This window comes from Euprymna scolopes, chromosome 8, assembly GCF_053919585.1.
Source record: "Euprymna scolopes isolate OS-2025 chromosome 8, ASM5391958v1, whole genome shotgun sequence".
Taxonomy (NCBI): Eukaryota; Metazoa; Mollusca; class Cephalopoda; order Sepiida; family Sepiolidae; genus Euprymna; species Euprymna scolopes.
This window is the reverse complement of record NC_136489.1, coordinates 93,684,728-93,707,718: the sequence shown is the minus strand read 5'-3', so window position 1 is coordinate 93,707,718 and position 22,991 is coordinate 93,684,728. Positions and strand designations below refer to the sequence as shown.

At 33.2% G+C, this 22,991-nt stretch overlaps 1 protein-coding gene across 5 annotated transcripts in view; it reads right to left on the bottom strand.

Moving 5' to 3' along the window:
- LOC145283641 (putative dimethyladenosine transferase) overlaps positions 1 to 22,991 on the bottom strand; it is an 85,537-nt gene that overhangs the window by 51,093 nt on the left and 11,453 nt on the right. For 3 of the 5 annotated variants that reach the window (XM_080132608.1, XM_080132607.1, XM_080132606.1), the window contains exon 2: positions 5,925 to 6,050. In XM_080132608.1, coding sequence (XP_079988734.1) covers positions 5,925 to 5,982 — 58 coding nt within the window. In that variant the 5' untranslated portion in view covers positions 5,983 to 6,050. Of the gene's footprint in view, positions 1 to 5,924; positions 6,051 to 15,287; positions 15,428 to 20,209; positions 20,323 to 22,991 lie in introns of those variants that run through there. The other 2 variants (XM_080132609.1, XM_080132610.1) reach the window with 2 other exon arrangements.

The following is a 22,991-nucleotide window of genomic DNA, read 5'->3' as shown; positions in this document are numbered from 1 at the left end:
TAAAGTTGTGAAAGCGTTCATATATTTTGGTCAACTGTAACAGTCTTGACATGGAACCAGAGTTTGACCTACGCATAGGCTGTGCAACCTTCACATTGTGGAAGAACAAAATTAACAATCAAGACCAAGATGGTGGTGTATAAAGGCTTGCATCCTGAGCATGCTGCTATATGGCAGTGAATCTTACATACTGTATGCACATCAGGAAAGTGGCCTCCACACTTTTCACATGCACAATCTGAGGATCCCGAGTATTATATGGTCAGAGATTTCATCACCAACACTGAGGTCCTCAAGCCTGTGGATGTGCCCAATATGTACACACTATTATGTCAGTGTTGACTGTGCTGGCTTGGTCATGTCTGCCGGATGGAAAATGATAGGATCCAAAAGACCTCTTTCTACAGAGAATTGATAATTGGCGAGAGAAAAAGGGGTCGCCTTCAGCTTAGATTCAAAGACATATTGTCAGAATTAGCTTACCGACGAATAGGGGGGGGGGGAAGAAAAGACGTTTGAAGTCTTGCAACGAAATGTCGACGTTGCTTACAAGCAGTCTTTCCTGGTAAATGTAACAAATGAGTAACGATGGTCGAAGTGTACTTTGTCTAAAAGACAACAACAACAACTGTAGAGCAGCCACTCCTTTCATCTACTCAAACTCTCAGTCAACGAGATTCACGCGTGACTGGAATGTCTATTTAACTTGTAAGGAATAGGCACTCAGTTTCTTTGCTTAACAGACCACTGGCCGTGTTGGTCACAGCTACCAGCACTCCTTTCTTTCCCACCGACCTACCCTCGATAAGTCAACCAATTTAAAATTCTCACAATATGTAAAAGAGATATGAAAGAAATTGGCATAGACCTTGGAAGCTGAGAGGCACTTGCTGATCAGTGCGATGTGTGGAAACACTAAGTCATCAGCAGCCTCAGGAGAGATGAAGATAAATTTTATTAGTTGTGGCAGGAGAAGTGAGCCTGATGCAAAAAACAACTGCACTTCCACTGCACTACCAGCCTCCGCCCCTTTAGAGCACAGAACCAAGATCAGACATGATCAATGGATGCCAATGATGTGATACAATGAAATAAGGGGAGACAACTCAATTTAAAGTCTTGAGGTCAAAATGCAGTTTAGTAGTAAAACTGCTAAAAACTGTAAATTTTCATTTTCTTAGTTAAAAAAAATGGTACTTATGCACTTATGTTACCGTGTGCTGAAATAACATTATTTTGAAAGGTATTACTAACATGGGGAGGGGAGGGTGTTTTGTAACTATTATGTACTTCCACCTAACAATTTAACAAAAAAAGATATTGTGAAACTTGAATTTAATGGGTATGTTTTACTGTCGACAGTCCTTTGAAAAAGTGGTAAAAAAATATATATATAATAAATGTTACCAAAAGCAAGATAAGTTACTCTTCTACCTAACTGGGTAGGATTTTAGTGTTTTTACTTAATGTAAAATGTTTATTCAGCTCGAAAAGCAAAAAATGGCAGCATAACAAATACATTGGTCACTTTTTCTTGTGGTTGCGTACCTTTTGAACTTGCTTGTTTTTCGAGCCATTTTACATTTTAGTAAAAACACGAAAAAACATGGCCAAAAATAAATGGAAGAAAAACCAAGTTGCTTTCCTATAAAACAAATTAAAATCTATTAAAATTCATTATTCTTGAGCAACTTTTTTTCCAGAAAGATAAAAGCTTGAATTTTATATGAAAATCAGAATAATATAAAACTTTTTCTATTTTTAATAGAATTAAAAAAAAAACATTCCCCACCAATTTTGTTTCGATGGATAGCACATTCAAATATTTTTTTTTTAAGATTTTTGGTTCAATTTTTTTTTTTGCCTAAATAAGATTTAGGATGATTTGCAAAAAGATTATAACATAAGTACCCGAACTTCAAATAATTCCATCTTTTATCTCACTATAGATTTCGCATGGCAAAATTAAAAAATCAAAATTTAATGATAGTTTTTTTTTTTTTTTTTTTTTTTACATAGGCGTCACCACTTATCAAGGCCGATTGGCCACTCAAGGATAAGGGTTAAAGAGTGTAGAGTAGTCAATTGGACAATATAGTAATCGTTAGTAATGGAAATTCGGTAAATTTGTTAACTTAAGTGGAACGGCTCATCAGAAACTTGTTCACCTTGGACTTGAAGACAACCATATTATAGACAGCTGGAAAGCAGGAAAACGGAAGACAATTCCACAGGCGTGCAGTTCTAAGAAAGAAGCTTTGATCATGGAATCTAGGTTTAGGTTTAGGCACAGATAAAGAGTGGGGAAAATTATTGATAATGTTTTCAGCTAGTCTAGTGTTTCTTGTGAAAGTTTGGCGAGGAGGGACCATAGATTGAAGCTCAGTCGAACACTTTCCATGAAAATAACGATAAAGCAGAGACAAACTCGCAACATCTCTTCTGTGAGATAGAGGTTGCAGCGAAGAGAAAAGGACATCTCCCACCAGGCCACGAAGTCTATTTTGAACCCTATCAAGGCAGGACAAGTCTTTTCTAGCAGCTCCTGCCCATATGTGGCAACAGTATTCCATCCTTGGACGTATCTGGCTCTTATATAGATAGAGAATTGCATCAGCAGTGAGATATCTACTGGATCTATAGAAGGATCCGACCATTTTTCCAGCGGCCTTGGCAACAGGTTTGATGTACGTATTCCATTTAAGATCAGGAGTAAAGGTCAAGCCCAGAAGCCTGTCAAAACTTGAGGCCTCCCCAAGACGAGAGCCATTCATTTTAATTGATGCCAGATGGGGATCAGAACGTTGATGATGTAAAGATAGAAGCTTGGTTTTAGATGCATTAAAAATAACCAGCCACTACTTTCCCCATTGTACAACGTGATCAAGATCAAAGGAGAGAGAATCGGAGAGAACTTGGTCGTTTACTGTCTTAGATGTGCTACCATAGATGGTAGTGTCATCAGCAAAAATGTCTACAAATGATGTAAGGATGTGATTTGGAAGATCATTAATGTAGATCAGGAAAAGAGTTGGGCCCAGGATGGACCCCTGAGGGACTCCAGCATTTATACTGTGAGCTTCTGATTTTTGCCCATCAACTACTACTCTTATGAACCTATCAGAGAGAAATGATTTAATAATTGAGAAGACATTTCCAGCTATACCATAGCTGGAGATCTTGTGAAGTAAACCTTTATGCCATACCCTATCAAAGGCCTTTGATATGTCAAGAGCAATTGCCCTAGAAAGTTTGCCTCTGTCGAGAGATTCGCTAATCCTATGAGATATAACTGTAAGCACATCTGCTGTAGATCTAACAGAACGGAAACCATATTGTGTCCCACTAAGAAGGTTATTTTTGCTGAGATGGTTGATTACTTCTCTATTTAACACAGATTCCAGCAACTTACTCATGATGCACAGGAGACTTATTGGTCTGTACTGAGAGGGGGATGAACGATCACCTGAATTCTTAAATACTGATAAGATTTTCCAGGGTGATGGGAAGCAATTTTCCTTAAGACAACGTTTAAACAGTTTTGTAAGTATGGGTGCTAGTTCTGGTTGAAGTTTTTTGAGTACTATAATTGGAATACCGTCAGGGCCGGTTGCTTTACTGGAATCAAGGTTTTTGATTAGCTTGGCAACATCACATACAGATATTTGTATATCACATAGTGTGTTTTCTGATACAGGAGGAAATATTGGGGGTTGGCGGCCTTGGTCGCAAAGGGTAGAATTGGCTGCAAAGTTCTTGGCAAAGAGTTTGGCTTTGTCTGATGCTGACGAGATTAACTCAGGTCCATTGATGATAGTTCGGATAGAGCACACGCTTCTGTTCAGGATTCTGTTTGCAATTTGCCAAAACTGGTGGGAACCAAGCCGCTGCTCAGCTACTTTCGACTTAACGGACTGAGTTTGGAAGAAACTAACACCTATAAATTTCCATGCATTTTTAACATTTGTTTGGACGATTAAGTGGAGAATTAACTTTATAAGGGTTTAATTCTTTTTTTTATAAGCGATACGTACACACACATATATATATATATATATATATATTTGTTGCCTACATAACTGCCGAAGTTAAGCAATGATGAGGTGAGCCAGTACTAGATGGGTGATCATTTTGGGAATGCTCGGCGACGTATGTGTTGGGAACAACTCCTGCATCTAGTATCACGTTTAATCGTCTTGACCCTGTCTTGCCATCAGGACCAAGTGTTTCTGGACGAGAGAGTGTGGTACATGCAAGTCCCTCACACTTTAAACTACATCAAGCCCAAGTCACAGCCAAAAGGAAAAGAGGAAGAAGATTACTGTTTGTAAATATGAATAGCTGTTTGTAGGCTTTATGGTCTACCACAGATGAGGTAATATCACGTCGCGACAAATTGCTGAAAAAAATTATCACATTTTTTAGCCAAATGCGCAATTATTTATCGATTTTTTTTTCTTTTATGGTATCGATTCTGCAAAGCATTTCCTATTTAATGGTATATTAGCAATATTGGGCTCACTAAAAGAAAATTATTAAATCATTTTTCAAGGATTTAAAAGTAGCGTTTTTCGTAAAAATAATGAAAATATATATATAAATTTTTGCTAATCTGAAAGAATAATTATTAACATATTCAACGAATTTCACACTTCAAAACACAAAAGATCAAAAGTTAAATACATTCAAAATTCGGATTCTCAACCTTAAAATCTGATGCGTACATAGTTTTTTGTTTTATCTACAATCTTCACCCTCCCCACAATACAATATATTTTATTCAGTTTTATTCGGATATATGGGGGGAAAAAGTACACCATTATAAAGTTCATTCTTCATTTAATAATTGGTGAAAATTTCGTATTGATTGAATAATTACTTGAGGTTTGGTAGATTTTTTAAAGAGAGACTCCGTCCAAAAATAGTAAAATAGTTACTCACTCCTTCCGTTTTGGCCATGCCTAGTAAAAACACTAAATATTTACCGGTACTTATGCGTTTTTGGTACCAGGCTGAAATAATAACGTTATTATTTTGAAAGCCATTCTTAACATGGGAGAGGAGGGTGTTTTGTAAATATTCTATGCTCCCACCTAAGAATTTATTAAAAAAAAAAAAAGAAGATATCGTGAAACTTGAATTGAACATAAAAAAAAAAACTATTTAAAAATAGCCCAGTATCAAAAATGTGTAAGCACCAACTTAACTTACCCCGTTCGGTAGAAGAGTAACTTATTTTGCCTTTGTTAACATTTATTTGGGTGCTTATGCAATTTTGTTACCGTGCTATTTTTTTTTTTTAAATAGTATTTTCAAGTCAAATTCAAGTTTTACAATATTTTTTATATTAAACTGTTAAGTGAAAGTAGAGAATAATTAGAAAACATCCTCTGTTCCTATGTTAAGAATGGCTTTCTAAATAATAACATTATTATTTCAAAACGGTAAAGCACTTTTATTTGTTATGGATTTAATCTTTTGACCACATTTTCAAAGGACTGTGGGCAGTAAAATATACCCGATCATTACGTAATTTTAGGAATATGACATCTTCATTTCGTGACGAGTTCGTACATCGTACATCAAAGACTTTTCTGATATTTTTTTTTTCAAGAGTAATTCTGAAAAAGCTCCAAAATGTGGTACCGCCATGCCATGTGTCAATAAAAAGGAAACACGTGTTCGTGTTGTCTTTAGCGTTAAAGCTTTGAAAAAAAAAATACGTCTGTAATTTATTATTTTTTTTTTAAATTTCACTTGTAAAAACGCTTTTCAGTTCAAATAATATTTCTTTTTCTTTTGCATAAGTAAACATTAAGGTTTACGACGTAATCATCGCGGAGGAGGGGAGTGTAAAAATAAGCAAGATAAATAATAAAAAAAAAAACGATCAGACTTTTCAATCGAGATTAAATTCTACGCACCTTGTTTCTGTATTTCTTGATGTTTCCGAAACTTTTTCTCCGATTTAACCTTCGGCATGTTGATAAAAAGTCGAGAGAAGAGAGTCCAACAAAAGGAAATGGAACTTTTACGCGAGGGGGATTTTCCTTCGAAACACCAAAAAAAAAAAAAAAATCCATCAAGAGTTTCAACATTACTAATAGATTCGTATTAATAAAACATATAGAGTAATTATTTTACTTTATACTTGCAAAATATTAAAAATTAATAATTTAAAATTAAACAATTAAAATGAAAAAATATAATATAAGAGTTTGGCCAAACATATTTTTAATACGAAACTAGAATATAAGCGATTCCCCCTGCATCCTGATTCCGTTATTCTTTCATTAGGTAACTGCAACGCGGCCAACACTTTAAACCCCCTCCTATATGTAACACGATGTGATTGTAATTTAATTTAAGATTATCATCCTAACATTTTTACCATTTACAAGAAAAAGAACTGCTAATATTTTTTTAATTTTACAGCATGCAAAAATAATGAAAATGCGAGACAAAAATCGTGATTGCATTCACGACGCTTTAAAACAACGTGCTAGGTGTGTCAGAATGTTGGAGGAATTTTTGACACCCTTAACACAAAACTGGGGTTTGTACTGTACACATAGATTCGAAAAAGTTGTCAAAAAACAAATATATAACAAATAAATGTTATCAAAGGCAAGATAAGTTACTTTTCTACCTAACTGGATATGTTTTCAGTGTTTTTATTTAATATAACATGTTTATTCAGTTCAAAAAACATACTGTGTTTACCGATGTATTGGAAAATTCAAAATGGCGCCCGACTCTCTCTTTAACACGCTAAGTTTGGGAAAAGGTACTATAGACAAAATACTGTTAGAAACTCGCTCAATATATATTACCGTGACATAGATTGACATATTCGGTGTTTTTTTTAATAGTATTTTGTCTAGTTTATTATTTATAACACCTTTTCCCGAACTTACCGTGTTAAAGAGAGAGAGTCGGGCGCCATTTTGAATTTTCCAATACATCGGTAAACAATGTATGTTTTTCGAGCTGAATAAACATGTTACATTGAATAAAAACACGAAAAATATATCCAGTTTGGTAGAAAAGTAACTTATCTTGCTTTTGATAACATTTATTTGTTATATATTTGTTTTTTGACAACTTTTTCGAATCTATGTGTACAGTAATACAAACCCCCAAACTGCGAATAAAATATACAAAACTCGTAATTTCTCTTTTTAAAGTGGTTTGTTTAATTTCTTTATGGAATATACTTCCAAAATAAACTATTAAAGTTTTTTGAAAAGATAAATATTATTTTTTAAAAAACAGTGGTTACAAAGTGTCAGCGCACGCTCATTTTTTTACGTAATGAAATGAATTGAATTTTACGAGTTACATTTTTTTTCAATTTAAAAAATCTATAAAAAGATTTCTATTGGTTCAATTTTTAAGATATTTTCAGGTTTAATGTGAAATTTTATGCTCTTTCCAATAAACTGAATACAATATTCTAGACAAACGTGTTTTTTTTTAATCCATCCCCCTCATTTTAAAATGTCTATTAAAATGAAAATAATTAATTTTCTCACCTCAGATTTATATATCGTAAATTGAAGATAAAAGATTAATAAATAAAAAATCTAATTTAAAAAAAAGGAATAGTTTTGTGCAAATTTACCTGTAAAGTCAAAAGTTTAAAACCTTATTTAAAAAAAAAAACACGTTGATTTTTTTTTTAAGTGGAACCTCACATTTTTTAAATATTGTCAAGTAAATATTAAACACTTACTATAATTTTTTCTATTTCATTCAATGTTGTTTTATTTTAGATATTAAAAAAAAAATTAATTCGATAAAGTAGAAATAAAATATTTTAAATCAAAAACTCATGTATTTCTTTAAGAGAATAAAAAAAATAGGAAATTTGTTGAAGGGTTTGTTTATAAAAAGTAAACTTACTTATGAGTGAATATGATCATTTTTTTTTTTAGTACGGTGGCCCATGTTGACTACTTTTGTTTACAGCAAACACATGTCAGAAATAGAAAGGGGAGATTAATTCTGGCGCTTTTAGGCCATTGAAGTTCTCAACTGGAAGAAAGGGAGACGTTTGTTTCCCTTTCTTCCAGTTGTGACCATCTGATATCGTGGTATTTTTGAATCCTTGCTTAAAAAATTATTTTATTTAAAAAGTACATAGAATATAAAATATAAAATATGGATAAATTCTAAACAATGAAGACTGGAAGCACCCATTGATTAATATTTTTTATAGCTAAGTGATTTTTGGGAATTTATATATATTTATTATATTCGAAGTAAATTAAAATTTGTTGATTTTCTTGAAATCTTTTTTAAAGAAAACCGATTAAAAAAAAACAAATATTGCATATTTTGCTATTAAACCTGTTATTATTTTAAAATTTGATTTTTGCTCCTTTTATTGAAACAAAAATTAGGGTTTAAATTACATTTTTCAAGTATTTATAAGCTTTGAAAGATAGTAAGTCTAATTATTCAAGTTTTTATCATGCATTTTTAATGGTGATTTCTGACACTGCTAGCTATGCAGTGACGTTTTTGAAGCTGTAAACACACACATCTTTTTAAAATCAAATAACAGTCATATCTCCCTGAAATTATCGATATTTATTCATTATTAAATAAACTTACATAATAAAAGCAGGTTTCGTTAAATATATTAGAGGAAATATATATGCTTTAGATGTTCTACCCCTCCTATAATTATGGTCCGAAAACTAAACAAAGTAAATGTAGGTCGATAAAAATTTCAACATTTTTTTAAAGCAGAAAAGATCAAATAATTAAAAAAAAAAGTTTATATATATATATAATTCTGTTATTTATTTCACTTACCTTAAAGTTGTAAATAAAATCAATATTATTATGTTAAAAAAAAAATAACACTTTTTCTTGATAATTTTTTCTCGGTAATACAATTATTTGAATCATAAAAAAAACAACAACAAAAAAAAAATCCCCAGAATTCTAAAAAATAATTATTTTTAAAAAGCTTTAAATGATATTAAATTCAAATATTACGCGATATAAAGTTTAAATAGATTTTTTTAATAACATGTTTCCAATGATAAAAAAAGGTTAATATAGTACTACGCTACAACAGAACACTGACCACTCTAATTTGGTTTTTAGGGGTATTTGAGCTCGCTGACAACGAATTTGATAATCAAACCTGTCGCAAATTTACCTTTTGCATGGTATTAACCCCTGAACCCAGGGACTATTTTCCATCATTTTACAGCTTTCATTTACGCTACGTGCGTGTGCGCGGTAGCACAAACGATGGTTGTTAAATGTGCCTTCGCATAGCAAACTGCCTTTTCACATGGCGTACGAATCTTCCCCGGACAATTTAAAATTATATGAAAAAGAAATAAAGCAAGAAGAAAAGAAAAGCACTCCAAGTGGAGGGAGGATAATGCTGGAAAGACATTTTTTTTTTTTCAGAACACAGAATTTTCAAAGTTTTATTTTTCTTTTCATTGGCGGACAATTTAAAATTAGAAAAATTTGTCTAAAACAAAATTTTAAAAAAATACATTATAGCACTTTTTGGGGGAATTTTTGTTTTTTTCGGCTTACATAGTTTTTAATGCATTTTAATTGATCTTTTTTTTTTTTTACATAGGCATAACCACTTATCAAAGCCCAGAGACCACTTGAGGATAAGGGTTAAGAGTGTACAGTAGTCAATTGGACAATATAGTAATCGTTAGTAATGGAAATTCGGTAAATTTATTACCTTGTGGAATGGCTCATCAAGAACTTGTTTACGTCGGACTTGGAGACAACCATATTGTAGTCAGCTGGAAAGCAGGAAAGCAGAAGACAATTCCACAGGCATGCAGTTCTAAGAAAGAAGCTTTGTTCATGGAATCTACGTTTAGGTTTAGGCACAGATAAAGAGTGAGGGGAATTATTGATAGTGTTTTCAACTAAACGAGTGTTTCTTATGAAATTTTGGCGAAGGGGGACCATAGATTGAAGCTCAGTCGAGCATTTGCCATGAAAATAACGATAAAGCAGAGACAAACTCGCAACATCTCTTCTGTGAGATAGAGGTTGCAAGATCTAAAACAAAGTTTTCATGAGCAGTTTACAAAAACATAAGCAACAAACATTTTAATGTTTTTCGTTGTTTTTTTGGAGTGGGTGGGGGATTCAATTATAGAACTTGTGTGGCTTAACAGGTGCTTCTGCAGTTTAATTAACCGTTTTTCTGTAAGTAACGCGCCAACATTTACCGATTAGAATACCATTTAATATTTTTAGGAGATTTTCCTGTTTTCTGTTTATATTGGGGGAGGAAGCGGGAGGTGCTTTTCTTTTCTTCTTGTTTTATTTCTTTTTCATATAATTTTAAATTATCCGCGGAAGATTCGTACACCATATGAAAAGGCAGTTTGCTATGCGAAGGCACATTTAACAGCCATCATTTATGCTACCATGCGCATGCGTGTAACGTAAATGGAAGCTGTAAAATAGCGGAAAATAGTCCCTGGGTTTAGGGGTTAATACCATGCAAACGGTAAATTTGTGACGAGTCTGATTATCAGATTTGTTGTTAGCGACCTCGAATACCACTAAAAAAACAAATTAGAGTGGTTGATGTTCTGTTGTAGTGCAGCACTATATTTACCATAAGAGAATATAAGACTATTGAGATAATAAAAATTGTAAATACAAAATCGGTCTAAAAAAATTTGTTTTGATTTTATTATTTAAATTGGTAGAGGGTGATCCTTATGTTTTATACCTTTTTTCAAAAATGTAAGCAACATTATCTTTAGCTACATAAGTGTCAACAGATGACGTTAAAATTAATTTTATTTTATTATCTCTAGTCTGTGTAGTTCGTTATTAAAAATCTATTTGTTTTACAAAAGGTAAGTCTTATATTGATTTTATCCATAGCAAAAAAAAAAAACGTTACTTCCATTAACTATTATAACGCGAATGCCCATCCATAGAAATTGACACAAACATATGAAATGATGACGTCACTATTAATGCATACAATGCTGACGTTTTACACACCGCTATGGAGATGCCTATCATTCATCAATTAAAAATAAAGAGGATTTTTTTCGGATCTCCGCTGAAATTTAATTTAAAATAAAAAATAAAATGGCATTAAGAAACTAGACATCCTTGCGTTTATAATAATATAGAGTACTGGTTTATTTGAGTAGTTTCAATTTTCTGGCTTTGCAAAAGTTAAGTCACGTGATATTTTTTGACGGTGAAAACTGAAAAAAAAATTGTATTTTATTTGAAATTCCCACTGTTTTTTTTCTTTGTGTGTGAATTTTAAAAAAGATTTTTGTAATAAATTTATTTATTTCTGAAATGTTCAATTTCATTATTTTCTGTTCTTTTTAAAATTTACCTTCCTCTTTAAAAAATTTTTTTTTTTTATTTTGACATGTAGCGATCGCTACATACGGCTGGAACAAATCTTCGGCTGAAACATTTTCATAGCAATCACCGATTTCAACGACCATGTGCATGAAGAATGTGCAAGAGCACAACATTGCGATGTGACTACCCCTAACCCTAACCCACACACATGGAACAAAGGAACTATGTTATGTTTCCACACATAGAGATACAGCAAAAAGGCTGAAACTTTCAAGAACATCTCTATATAAAGATTTAACTGCCAAAATTCAAACAGACCAGGATGCAGTCCACAAGTAAACATCACCGCTGCCCGTGGTCATCATATCCATCAGACTCTGTCTAATTAGATGCAAAATAGCTTCGCCAAAAACACTGCAAAAGATCAAATCGGTTTTTCAGTTTTTCTCTTCAACACCCATCGAACGGGAATTTAAATTTTCTTTTAAACAATGTTATTTTGAACTACTGTTTTTATGTGATGAACACAAACTTTCATTTTCATGTTTTTCTCAGAAAATAATCACATTAATTCCAAGCCACATGTGACATTGGCTATAAAAAACAGTAATTTTATGGTGGTTACCATAAATTTTAACGACGTTTGAAAAAGGGTTACCATTTCGGTCGGTCCCCCTTTTGGAGCACCTCCGACATTAGAGAGAGAACGAGAGTGCTGAAAAAGAACGGTTGTGGAAAAGAAAAAATTGGTTATAATTAAGTGCGACGAGACTTTAGAACTGATGATGTTTTATAAAGGTTTCCAAGATATAGGGGTACAAAGAGGATGGTACATTTTCTTTGATAAAAGTCTTTACCCAGGGAAACTGGTCTGTCGCATGTTGATGCGTCTATCGTTTCCGCATATCTGAGACAGATTTCTTCTTTGTATCTCCCTCCAGGACAGTCCTCTATTCCGATTGGCTGAAACCTTTGGTGACGTTTGAAAAAGGGTTACCATTTCGGTCGGTCCCCCTTTTGGAGCACCTCCGACATTAGAGAGAGAACGAGAGTGCTGAAAAAGAACGGTTGTGGAAAAGAAAAAATTGGTTATAATTAAGTGCGACGAGACTTTAGAATTGATGATGTTTTATAAAGGTTTCCAAGATATAGGGGTACAAAGAGGATGGTACATTTTCTTTGATAAAAGTCTTTACCCAGGGAAACTGGTCTGTCGCATGTTGATGCGTCTATCGTTTCCGCATATCTGAGACAGATTTCTTCTTTGTATCTCCCTCCAGGACAGTCCTCTATTCCGATTGGCTGAAACCTTTGGTGACGTTGAGAGAAGAAAGGAAGGGAAAAGTAGAAGAGTAGGGATAAAGAAAGAAATAAGGGAAACATACTGTAGCAGCATCATAGTAGTAGTTCACTACAATTTCAAACCCCATGCAGTTCACATGAAATCCTTACTTTGCTATTCCTTCATTATGAACACCGCATACAAGAAAACACTTATGTTGGAACAATTTAACCTCATATTCTTGACACGTAAATAGATGTTGTTTATTTTATGTTAATATAGTGATTTTGAGTTCTTTATCAAATGTTGTTATTTTCCGGATTATATATTTTTCTTTATGTAAGGATTTGTATTAATGAAACCTTTCTATTAATCGGTGATGTCGCTAAATTTACCTTTAACAGTGCCACGGATACTCTACTACTTTCGACTACAAGAGATTTTTGCACCTGCAATCTCGGTCCTAAAAATTGATAGATCCCAATTATGAATTGGTGAACAATGCCGACTCACACTCTTACAAGTTAGTGACTCCATGATCAGTACCCACAAATTGGTAATTTTGCCGTGAGTCCTACAATTGCCAACACCAACTACAAAAACAACACACAACCTCTGCACATCCCCCTACAATTGGTGACCCTGATGTGAGTTCGGAATCTGATGAACACTCAAACAAAATACGATCACACATTTCAAGCCTGCATGCCATTTTTCTTCAAATCCGCACAATAATTCTTCATTATTGAACGTTTCCCTCCAAGAAGAACACATTTATGTTTTTGAATGTAAATTAATATTTCTAACACGCGAACCAAATGTTGTTTATTTCATATTAATTCATCATGCGACCTCGGCGCTCCTCACGCAGAGACTTACATTGGTGACTCTGCACATGAATCCAGAAACTGATGACTATCAGGACACGACAAGGGTTGCTCATTTTGAATAGCATCATAACGATGACGAAATTCAGTGAATTATATAACTCCTGCAGTATACAGACTGTGATCAAAGAACTACAGGACAAGCGGTGGACCAGAACACTTGTTCAGCACATTATGGAGAACAACTCAGTGTTATCAAATTCGACTATGCTTGCAATAGTAAAAGTCCCGCATTTTGGGGTAGACCAACTTATGCTTTGATTTCTCAACTCCAAAAAGAAAAGAAAAAAGAACAAAACTCATCTTTCTTTTCCAATCATCTAATATAATGTCAGTAAATCAACCATGCATATCCATAGGCCTTCCTTACAAACTCGCGACACTGGTCCAAATAAAATTAGCGATTTATACTAATAATCGCTCAAAAATCGAAAATTAAACAAAACACCATTTCCCTACGAATCTGACTCCGACTACAGTGAGTTGGCACCAAACACGCAGTCCTCCTTAAGATTAGTGGCCCCAAAGTCAGCACATTGGACAATTCGCCCACCATCAGGATTTTACCTACATCATTGCCAGCGGTGATTATCAACGCCCGTTTCACGCTGAATCTCACATGAAATTTGCAATACAGTGCAATACGTCAACCACGGCCCACAGGACACATCAGAGATACTGCCATTTTTCGTACGTGCAGAATTTGATACCGCCCCCCTCCCAAGTTCGACACCTTTTAAACGAGCTCATTACAAGCACCTAGGATTCTTAAACAATCCCAGTACATTTTCATGCATGCACAGGAAAGCTTCTAACAAGTAAATTGCATTCTTATGCAATGCTTATACACCAGTACAGACTCATTTGTACTTAGACTCTGCAGACCTGCTTCCAGACAATCGTGCAGACTCATTTCCTCAATGACAGATTGCAGCAGACCAGAGAAATGATGAGGAATTATAACCTACAACATTCTGCTTTCACTAAACTCTTTGGTATACTCCAAACAGACACGAACGTCCATAATGTACCTCTCAAACACAGACGGCTCATTTCCTTCGAAATTGCATCATTCATCACACACAGGAAACCGCGCAACACAAGAGTTGGTGATGCCCTGCTATTAACCAAAATATACCCTTCAAACAGGAACAGCTACTGCCACGCATAACAATATTGCGCTACAACTTCTACCAAATCCGGCAGACACATAAAACGTCCATTCCGTTTTGCTACCTACACTCAGTTGCAGCATTTGTATTTTTTCTTCTTAGATCAACTTTTCGTCTAGAAGAGAGTCATGTAGTGCCAGAATGAAGATTCTATAGGTTTGTCCCATAGGAGGCTGTCATCTATGCATCAGGTTTCACGAGCCATATCCATATTGATGTCATCAAACTGATGGATGTACCCTTTCCTGATCCATGAAATCCTTGAGGGGCTCGACAGTACTTATATCGGCTCCACTTGGTAATGAATGTAGTAGTGTCCTATGTGGTTGGAGATAGTGGTAGATGTTTCCCTCATAGTGGCATCATTTAACATCTGTAGATCCACCATCCGCCTTGGGGACCCATCCTTTTTTGGCATGACCATCCTTGAACACCAAGTAGGCAGCGTGCCTACTGGTACCGATCATATTATCCTTAGTGCGACGTCTCTGTCTATGTCCTGTTTCACTTTTTTCTTTCAGTGATGGGGAACATGTATTGGCATGTGAATTGCTGTTGGCATTACTTCTGAGAGGAATTTTATGTCTAAGGGCTTACCTTCCATTCTCTGTAGAGGTAGCTGTGGAGATGTGTTGAACGCGCTTAAGTTAAACTGTTCCTTTAGCCATTGTTTTAATTCCTGTCTGCTGAATTCTGTTGGTTTGAATGGGATGGTTTCTGGTTTCTTTGGAACAGACGTTCTGCATGGGCACTCTCACCAGTGAGCAATCAAGTAATCAAATGAAATAAATAAATACGAATTTTATACATACGTTGCACAAGTGTTAGTTTTCATTTTTTTTTATCGTTTCTTTTCTATGTGTGGGGCGTGATCCTCTTGTGGCTTTTGGCCTTTTGTTAAACTCAATATGGCAAACTACTCATGCATAAAAACACAATGGAGACTTGCTGAGCTTTCAAAGATTTTATTTAGAGAAAAAGAGGTTACTCATAAAAGGAGAGACGAATATCTAATTAACTAATTACTTCGTAACTTGTTTTTCTAACTTAGTCTTAAGGATGGGAATTGAGAAATGCAAGGGGACAAAATCTCAAGGCAACATTCACTTAGATTGAAATTGCCAACCTATAATATACTGGAAAATATTTCCCACAATGAAAATAGATTAGAAAGTAATTAAAAAAGTCTTTTTTTTTTTATCGTTAATGATGTTAACTGTTTTCTTTTAGTTTTGGTTTTTGAGTAGTAAGATACAAATATGAAGAAATAAATGGATGAAAAGGATTCTATAGAGAAAACGTTGTGCTGCCATCTCAGAGAGAAAGAAAAAGATAGATGGTTGATGATGGCAGTAGTAGTAGTAGTAGTAGTAGTAGTAGTAGTAGTAGTAGTAGTAGTAGTTGTGGAGAGAGACAACGCCAGGGTCGATGTGATACCATTGGGTTAAACATCAGTCATTCTGATTTTTATACTGCCTAAAGTTTTAAATTTAATGATCTTAGATGGTGCAAAATACGTTACTGGAAATTCTTGAAGCATTAAAACATTTCATTCATAGTACTTGGCCTTCAGGACAAGATCAAGGTGTAATATCTGTTCTTCAGATGCTGCAAGCTATGACTAGCTGTGACTAGCAAATACCAGATGTGGGGGCAACCCCACATGCCTGACCTTTAACCAGCTCCCATTTCCCACCTCTCGGGAGCTGGTCCCCTTTTTCCCTTCCCCCTCCCTTCACTCCTCACATTAAAAATTGGCCTTGTGCCTAATTTGCTCGGTGGGGGAGCAAATAAATACCATCTGTTCTTCAGATGCTGCAAGCTATGACTAGCAAAGACCAGATGTGGGGGCAACCCCACATGCCTGACCTTTAACCAGCTCCCATTTCCCACCTCTCGGGAGCTGGTCCCCTTTTTCCCCTTCCCCTTCCCTTCACTCCTCGCATTAAAAATCGGCCTTGTGCCTAATTTGCTCGGTGGGGGAGCAAATAAATACCATCTGTTCTTCAGATGCTGCACTTCAATTTCTTGTTCTCTGTCAGTGGAGGAGAAATCCTTCACGACTGAGACAATTTTTATTTTTGTTCCTTTTCTCCACGTTAAAAAACGACCCTGGTGTCTTACTCTGTCCCGTGGGGAGGCATTGTAAATAGGAACTTATTTATTTTAGTTGTATTTATTTATTTATTTATTTATTTATACAGTTAGCTAAACATTAACATTTTGGTAATTTCGATCAAAATTTATTCATCTTTTAAATGTGAATGGAAGAGAAAGAAATCAATTTGCCTTTTCATTTTTCACTCAGAAATTAGATCGAAACTTGATGAGAATCGAGTCAGTTCTTCTAAAGAAAGAGAGAAAAAATTGAACACAAATGCTAAATATTTGTCCAAGAAATGAAGCAATCGTTCAATTAAAAACACAATAACAACTAGTAGTTAAATAAATAAAATGTCTTCTTTCCACAAAATGAATATGCAAATTAGTTAACCACTGCGACTGATATCACATATACACAAGCAGGATACAGGGTGTTCAATATTTACCTTTACAATTTTCTATTATTATCTATATTTAGTGAATTTTCATGAATTTTTATCTTTTTCAGGTGTATACAGATAAAGTTTAACTTGAAGATTACTTTTGACAATATGCTCCATGATTAAAACGAAACGAACTGCCATTGTAGAGCTGTTCGATCCGGAAAGTCTGCAGGAGACATTGCAAAGACCTTAAATGTGAACCAAATGTTGGTGTGGAAAGCACTAAAACGTTTCAACTCAACTGGTGAGATCAAGATATTTGATCTATTGGAAAGTAAAGTCTCAGCTTCCCACCATGTCAATTTGGAGGCTCTGAAGAAGAAATTAAGTAAGGAAAAGGGCAAAAATCCTACAAAAAATCATTTGTGACTTGTGTAAAGCATTCACCAAGCGTTTGTAGCAGGTTATTGATGTACAATGGCTGCTACATTGAATAAAGTTTGTATATATTTACATTTGTGTGATCTGTATTGTTTAATTTATTTAATAAATATGGGGAAAAAAACTTTGTAATGTTAATTATTGAACACCCTGTATAAAGACACTGCATCTGTTGTGTAATGTTGAATTAACTTTAAAAACAGGACTTTTGACTTTACCGTTTGTGTGAGATACGATCCCAACTTTCACATTTATTAATTTAGATTCAACAAGGTTGGTACAAAAGCTTTTGCCGGTTTGTAGAAGGGGTATTTTAAACTATTGTAATTTATTTTATGCATATTCTTATTAGTATATTACTGTTATTTGGAATGGTAAATATTGAACATATCACCATGGTTAATTTATAACTTTTTCACAACGAAATTTGAAATCAGCAAAATCTTTTGCACTGACCTAATTTTATTCAGAGTTTTTGAAAAATCTTTGTTAATGATTTAAAGGCGACATTTCCTAGTGAATTGCATTCAAGTTGGGATTAGTTATTATTTGTATTGTGTTTAATCAGATACGTAATACTTGATGAATAAAATCAAATGTTTGCTGATAGGGACCATTCCCCACCAACACAGGAGAGAACAGCTTTAGAGAATTGATTTCAAACCTTTTATTATATATAGGGTTGCTTTGAAGACATCCTTTCTTGAACAGATCCAATTTTTTTGGGGTTTTTTTTTTTTTGTATTTTTTACTTAAGGCTTCATTATATAATGAACATTATTATAAAATAATCCTGATAACTGTAATGAAAAAAGGTGAATAGTTATAACATAGGCATTGTTGTTAAATTAATGATCTATTGACATATATATAAAAAAAAAGATAACATCAAACACGTTCGTTATGGCATGCTGTTAAGATTGAAGATCTAATGACTATTTTCGTATGTATTTTTTGCCAAAGTATTACAATGCTTGCACACAGAAATATGATCTCACTATAATACATAAAGAGATTTCTTGGGAATTGCTTTATTTTGTTATACAAAAAAAAAAGAAGAAAAAAGTGTTAAAGTATTTGTTATAAATTATTTTATTTTGAAATATTTCATGATGACGTCAAAAGGTTTTACAAGATGTATAACATAATTAATAAATTTTGCATAATAAATGCACGATTCTAATTTTCCTCAATATCAAATGGATTGAGTTAGATGTGTTTATATATTTTTTAATTCTGTTTAGTGTCATTTTTGTAAGGGACATTTTTGTACTACACGAGTTATTTCCCCATAAGCATTATTTTCTAAATGATTAACGTTCAAATTTATCCATATACCAATATTCCGACCAAGTACAATTGTATTTTTAAAGAAATTGTAGGTAAGTACACTATTACATTGCCAATAACATGATACAACAACAACGACGACGGGTTTGTTTTGCTATACACATAGATTCGAAAAAGTTATCAAAAACAAATATATAACAAATAAATGTTATCAAAGGCAAGATAAGTTACTTTTCTACCTAACTGGAAAAGTTTTTAGTGTTTTTATTTAATGTAAAATGTTCGTTCGGTCTGAAAAACATGCAGTGTTTATCAGTATGTTTGAAAAAGACAAATAGTGGCGAGCTTGCTGGTGAATACGTTAAGTTTGGGAAAATGAGTCCAAACTAAAAAATTATATAAAATACTGTTAGAAACCCACTGAATTTATGGCAGTCTATGCCACAGTAACATATGAGTCTGAAACAGTATTTTTTATAGTTTTTTTTTAGTTTTAACTCATTTTCCCAAACTTAACGCATCCAACAGCAAGCTCGCCACCAGTTGTCTTTTTCAAATATACTGATAAACACTGCATGTTTATCAAACTGATTAAACATTTTACATTAAATAAAAACACTAAAAAATTTCTCCAGTTAGGTAGAAAAGTAACTTATCTTGCCTTTGATAACATTTATTTGTTATATATTTGTTTTTTGACAACTTTTTCGAATCTATGTGTATAGTAAAACAAACCCAATAAGTCAAATAACAAATAATTTCCCTTACAATTAATCAGAAGTGCATTTTATAGGAAAGTTTTTGTAATATTAAAACTTTGTTACATTAAATAAAGTATGGAATACAGAATTCAAACGTCAACGTTTTTAAGACCAAAACTAGTGCAGACATTTTTTTAAAAAAATAAATATAATTATTTATTAAAACAAATTCAATATTTCGAATTATAACAAATTCTTCATCAGGAAAATCCAGTTTTTTTTTCTTCTTTTTTTACGTCGCGGTGATAATGCTTGGGACGTTTTTAAATGTTGCTGAAGACTTGTGTGAGCGTCGGTCGACGTGTGTCATAATATAGGAATTCATTGATTTTCCTGATGAATAATTTGTTATAATTCGAAATATTGAATTTGTTTTAATAAATAAATATATTTATTTATTAAAAAAAAAATGTCTGCACTAGTTTTAGTCTTAAAACTGTTAAGTTTGAATTTTGTATTGCATGTATCATCAGTGCTTAAAACAATGAATTTCTTTATTATCAAATAAAGTAATTGAAATTGAAATAATTTTTTTTCTTACAATTAATCAAAAGTGAGTTTTCCAGAGCATTCATCGCCAAGGCCAAATATCAACTGATGTGATATTGTAAACAAGTTGTGTTTTCTTAACAATAAAATAAAGTAACTATGTAATTAGCATGTAAATGCTTACATGAAAATTTGAACGACTCGCTTAGTGAAATAGAGTTATGAACCAATGACGACGATTGCAAAAGCGCCGAAAACAGACAGAATATAGTTCGATTTTTTTTCATTAAAAAATATTTTTTTATTGTAAGACTGTAACTAAAAACCGTTTTTTTATTTTAAATTTACTAAAATAAAAAAAATGAATTTTAATTTACTAAGATTTTAATTTATTAAAATGACCCCCCCCCCCCAAGAAACAGATAAACGATTTTAAATCAAGCTTATTGTTTTCATAAATTAAATGACTTTTTGGCAATCTGAATTAAAAGAATGAAAACTTTTGTACATTTTTTGCAGCTAGCACAATTAGGAATTTCGGTTGATAATTGATTAATAATATTTGAGTTTTAAATCGTTTTCTTGAAATAAAGAAATGAATTATGATAAGAAAAACGTTACTTTTGCCTTTACATGAGTTATTCCCCTTTCTGCCTTTTAGATTACAGTGATCAGCTAAATATGTTTTCTACTATCACATAACCTGAACCAAACTAAGTAATTTTTAAAATAAATTATAGTGAAGTACATTAATATATTAGCAATAGTAGGCAATAACATTAACAAATGAAAGTTTGTTATTTAAAAGCCAAGTTTGATTTGTCAACTAAAATGCTATTTGAATTTGACTTTAAAAAGCCAACAAAATCATTTTATAGATAGAATAGATTCCTTCTTTTTTTTTATTAAAAAATTCTTGATAATAAACTTAAAAATGTAATTGAAAATCATTTGTTTAAATTCAATAAAATGAAAAAAAAAAAAAAAAACAACAACAACAACAAATGTTTACAATTTTAACTTAAGTGTTTAAAGAAATTGAATGTCTTTTGGTAATTTTTGCTAAAAAAATGAGAAATTGCATTACAGTTGTGGAAGCTGAAAGGTAATTTATGTTTTAAAAAAAAAGCCACTCTGCCTCTGTGGCAGTGTCCATCAAATGTAACATTCTATTCTCAACATCATGTTAAAATAAATCCATCAGAGGAACAATCACTCCAAAAGTCTTCATATCATGAAATAGAAATCTGTCATTCAATTATGAAACTCAGAGATATCTACTGGATACAGGATCTGTAAATGAAAACATGAGATTGTTGCTTGCAAAAGTGTGAGTGAATAAATGAAATCCTGTAGGAAACAAAAGTGAATCTGAATCTCCCACAGCTGTAATAAGATCACAATGATGGTCCAAACTTCAGAAGGAACTCCTGCTCATACAACAACATAATAACTAGTGTTGGGACGATTAATTAGAATTGGAATCAGGAATAAAAAAATCAGAACTTTTGGGGGTATCAGAATCGAAAAATGTTGTGCTTGTTTTCCGATGCCCAAAACGATTCTTTTTATTGCTTTTATTTCTTTGTTTTTGTTTAAAACCTAATTTTTCCATTGCTTGTATTAATGATGAAATGATAAATAATTATTGATTTTAACCTACCAGTAAAACTTAACTTTATAGGTCACAGCCATAAGTGTATTCTTACATTTGTGAAAATATATGCACATATTACATAGGTTTTCGTGGGAATCCGCCCCCCCCCCCTCCAACAAGAACAACTCTATATTTGGAAATTTAAATAGAATCGGAATCGGTAATTATATCGAAGTCGGAAATTTAGAACAGAATCGGTAATTGTATTGGAATCAGGAAAAATATTAGAATCGTCCCATCACTAGTAATGACACTGACAAAATTATCAAAACCAACGTTCTCTCTCAGCTGCATTCATTCTATCTTTTTAAAGTTAATCTGTGTATTCTTTTCTTTTACTTGGGAGTCACCACTTATCAAGGCTCGAAGGGCACTCGAGGATAAGAGTAATGAATGTAAAGTGGTAGTGTAGTAATCGTTAATGGTGTAAATTGGGTGGAATTCGATTATTTAAGGGGATGGCTCAACAATAACTTATTTACATTGGACTTGAAGGCAAATTAATTTCAACTATAAAAATCCACAATTGTGTGGACGAGTTTTTCTCTTTAGCAAATAGCTGCCTGACACACTTTAAAACTGATAAGTTTTCATCTTTCTAATTGCACATCTCAAAAGAAGAGGTTTTCCTCTTTTGAAAGGAAAACAGATAATAATTTTCCTATAATCTAATTACTTTGCCGCTAATGATTCTTGCAATTTATTTAGCAATTTTTTTTCTTCTTTTTAATACAATTTGATTAGCAATACAATGGAAGCATTGTTAAGTAAGATGAAATCTTATTTTAATTAATTTTTTTAAGTAAAAATTATATATATGGCATAACGGTTAAAGAGTTTGCTACTAGGCTGAGAGACTAAGGTTCAATCCTCAATCAAGTCATACCAAAAGAAAACTAAAAAATAGTACTTGATAGCCCCCTTGTTAACACTGAACGTTTGAAAGTGAGGATCAAAGGTGTTGCAATATTTTTTATATATTTAGAGGGTATATATTTAATTGCCGCCCACATCGGCAATATTTGGCACAAGGCCTGGAAAGTGGGATACCCGCAGGCTCCCCTAAAGGAGGGGCACTCCTGCAATTTTAAAAATTGCCTGAGTAATCCCGTCGGCATTCCCCGGTCGGGGTGCCTCAGGCAGCAAGCAATAAACTTGCCCCACCGGAAAGCCCGGT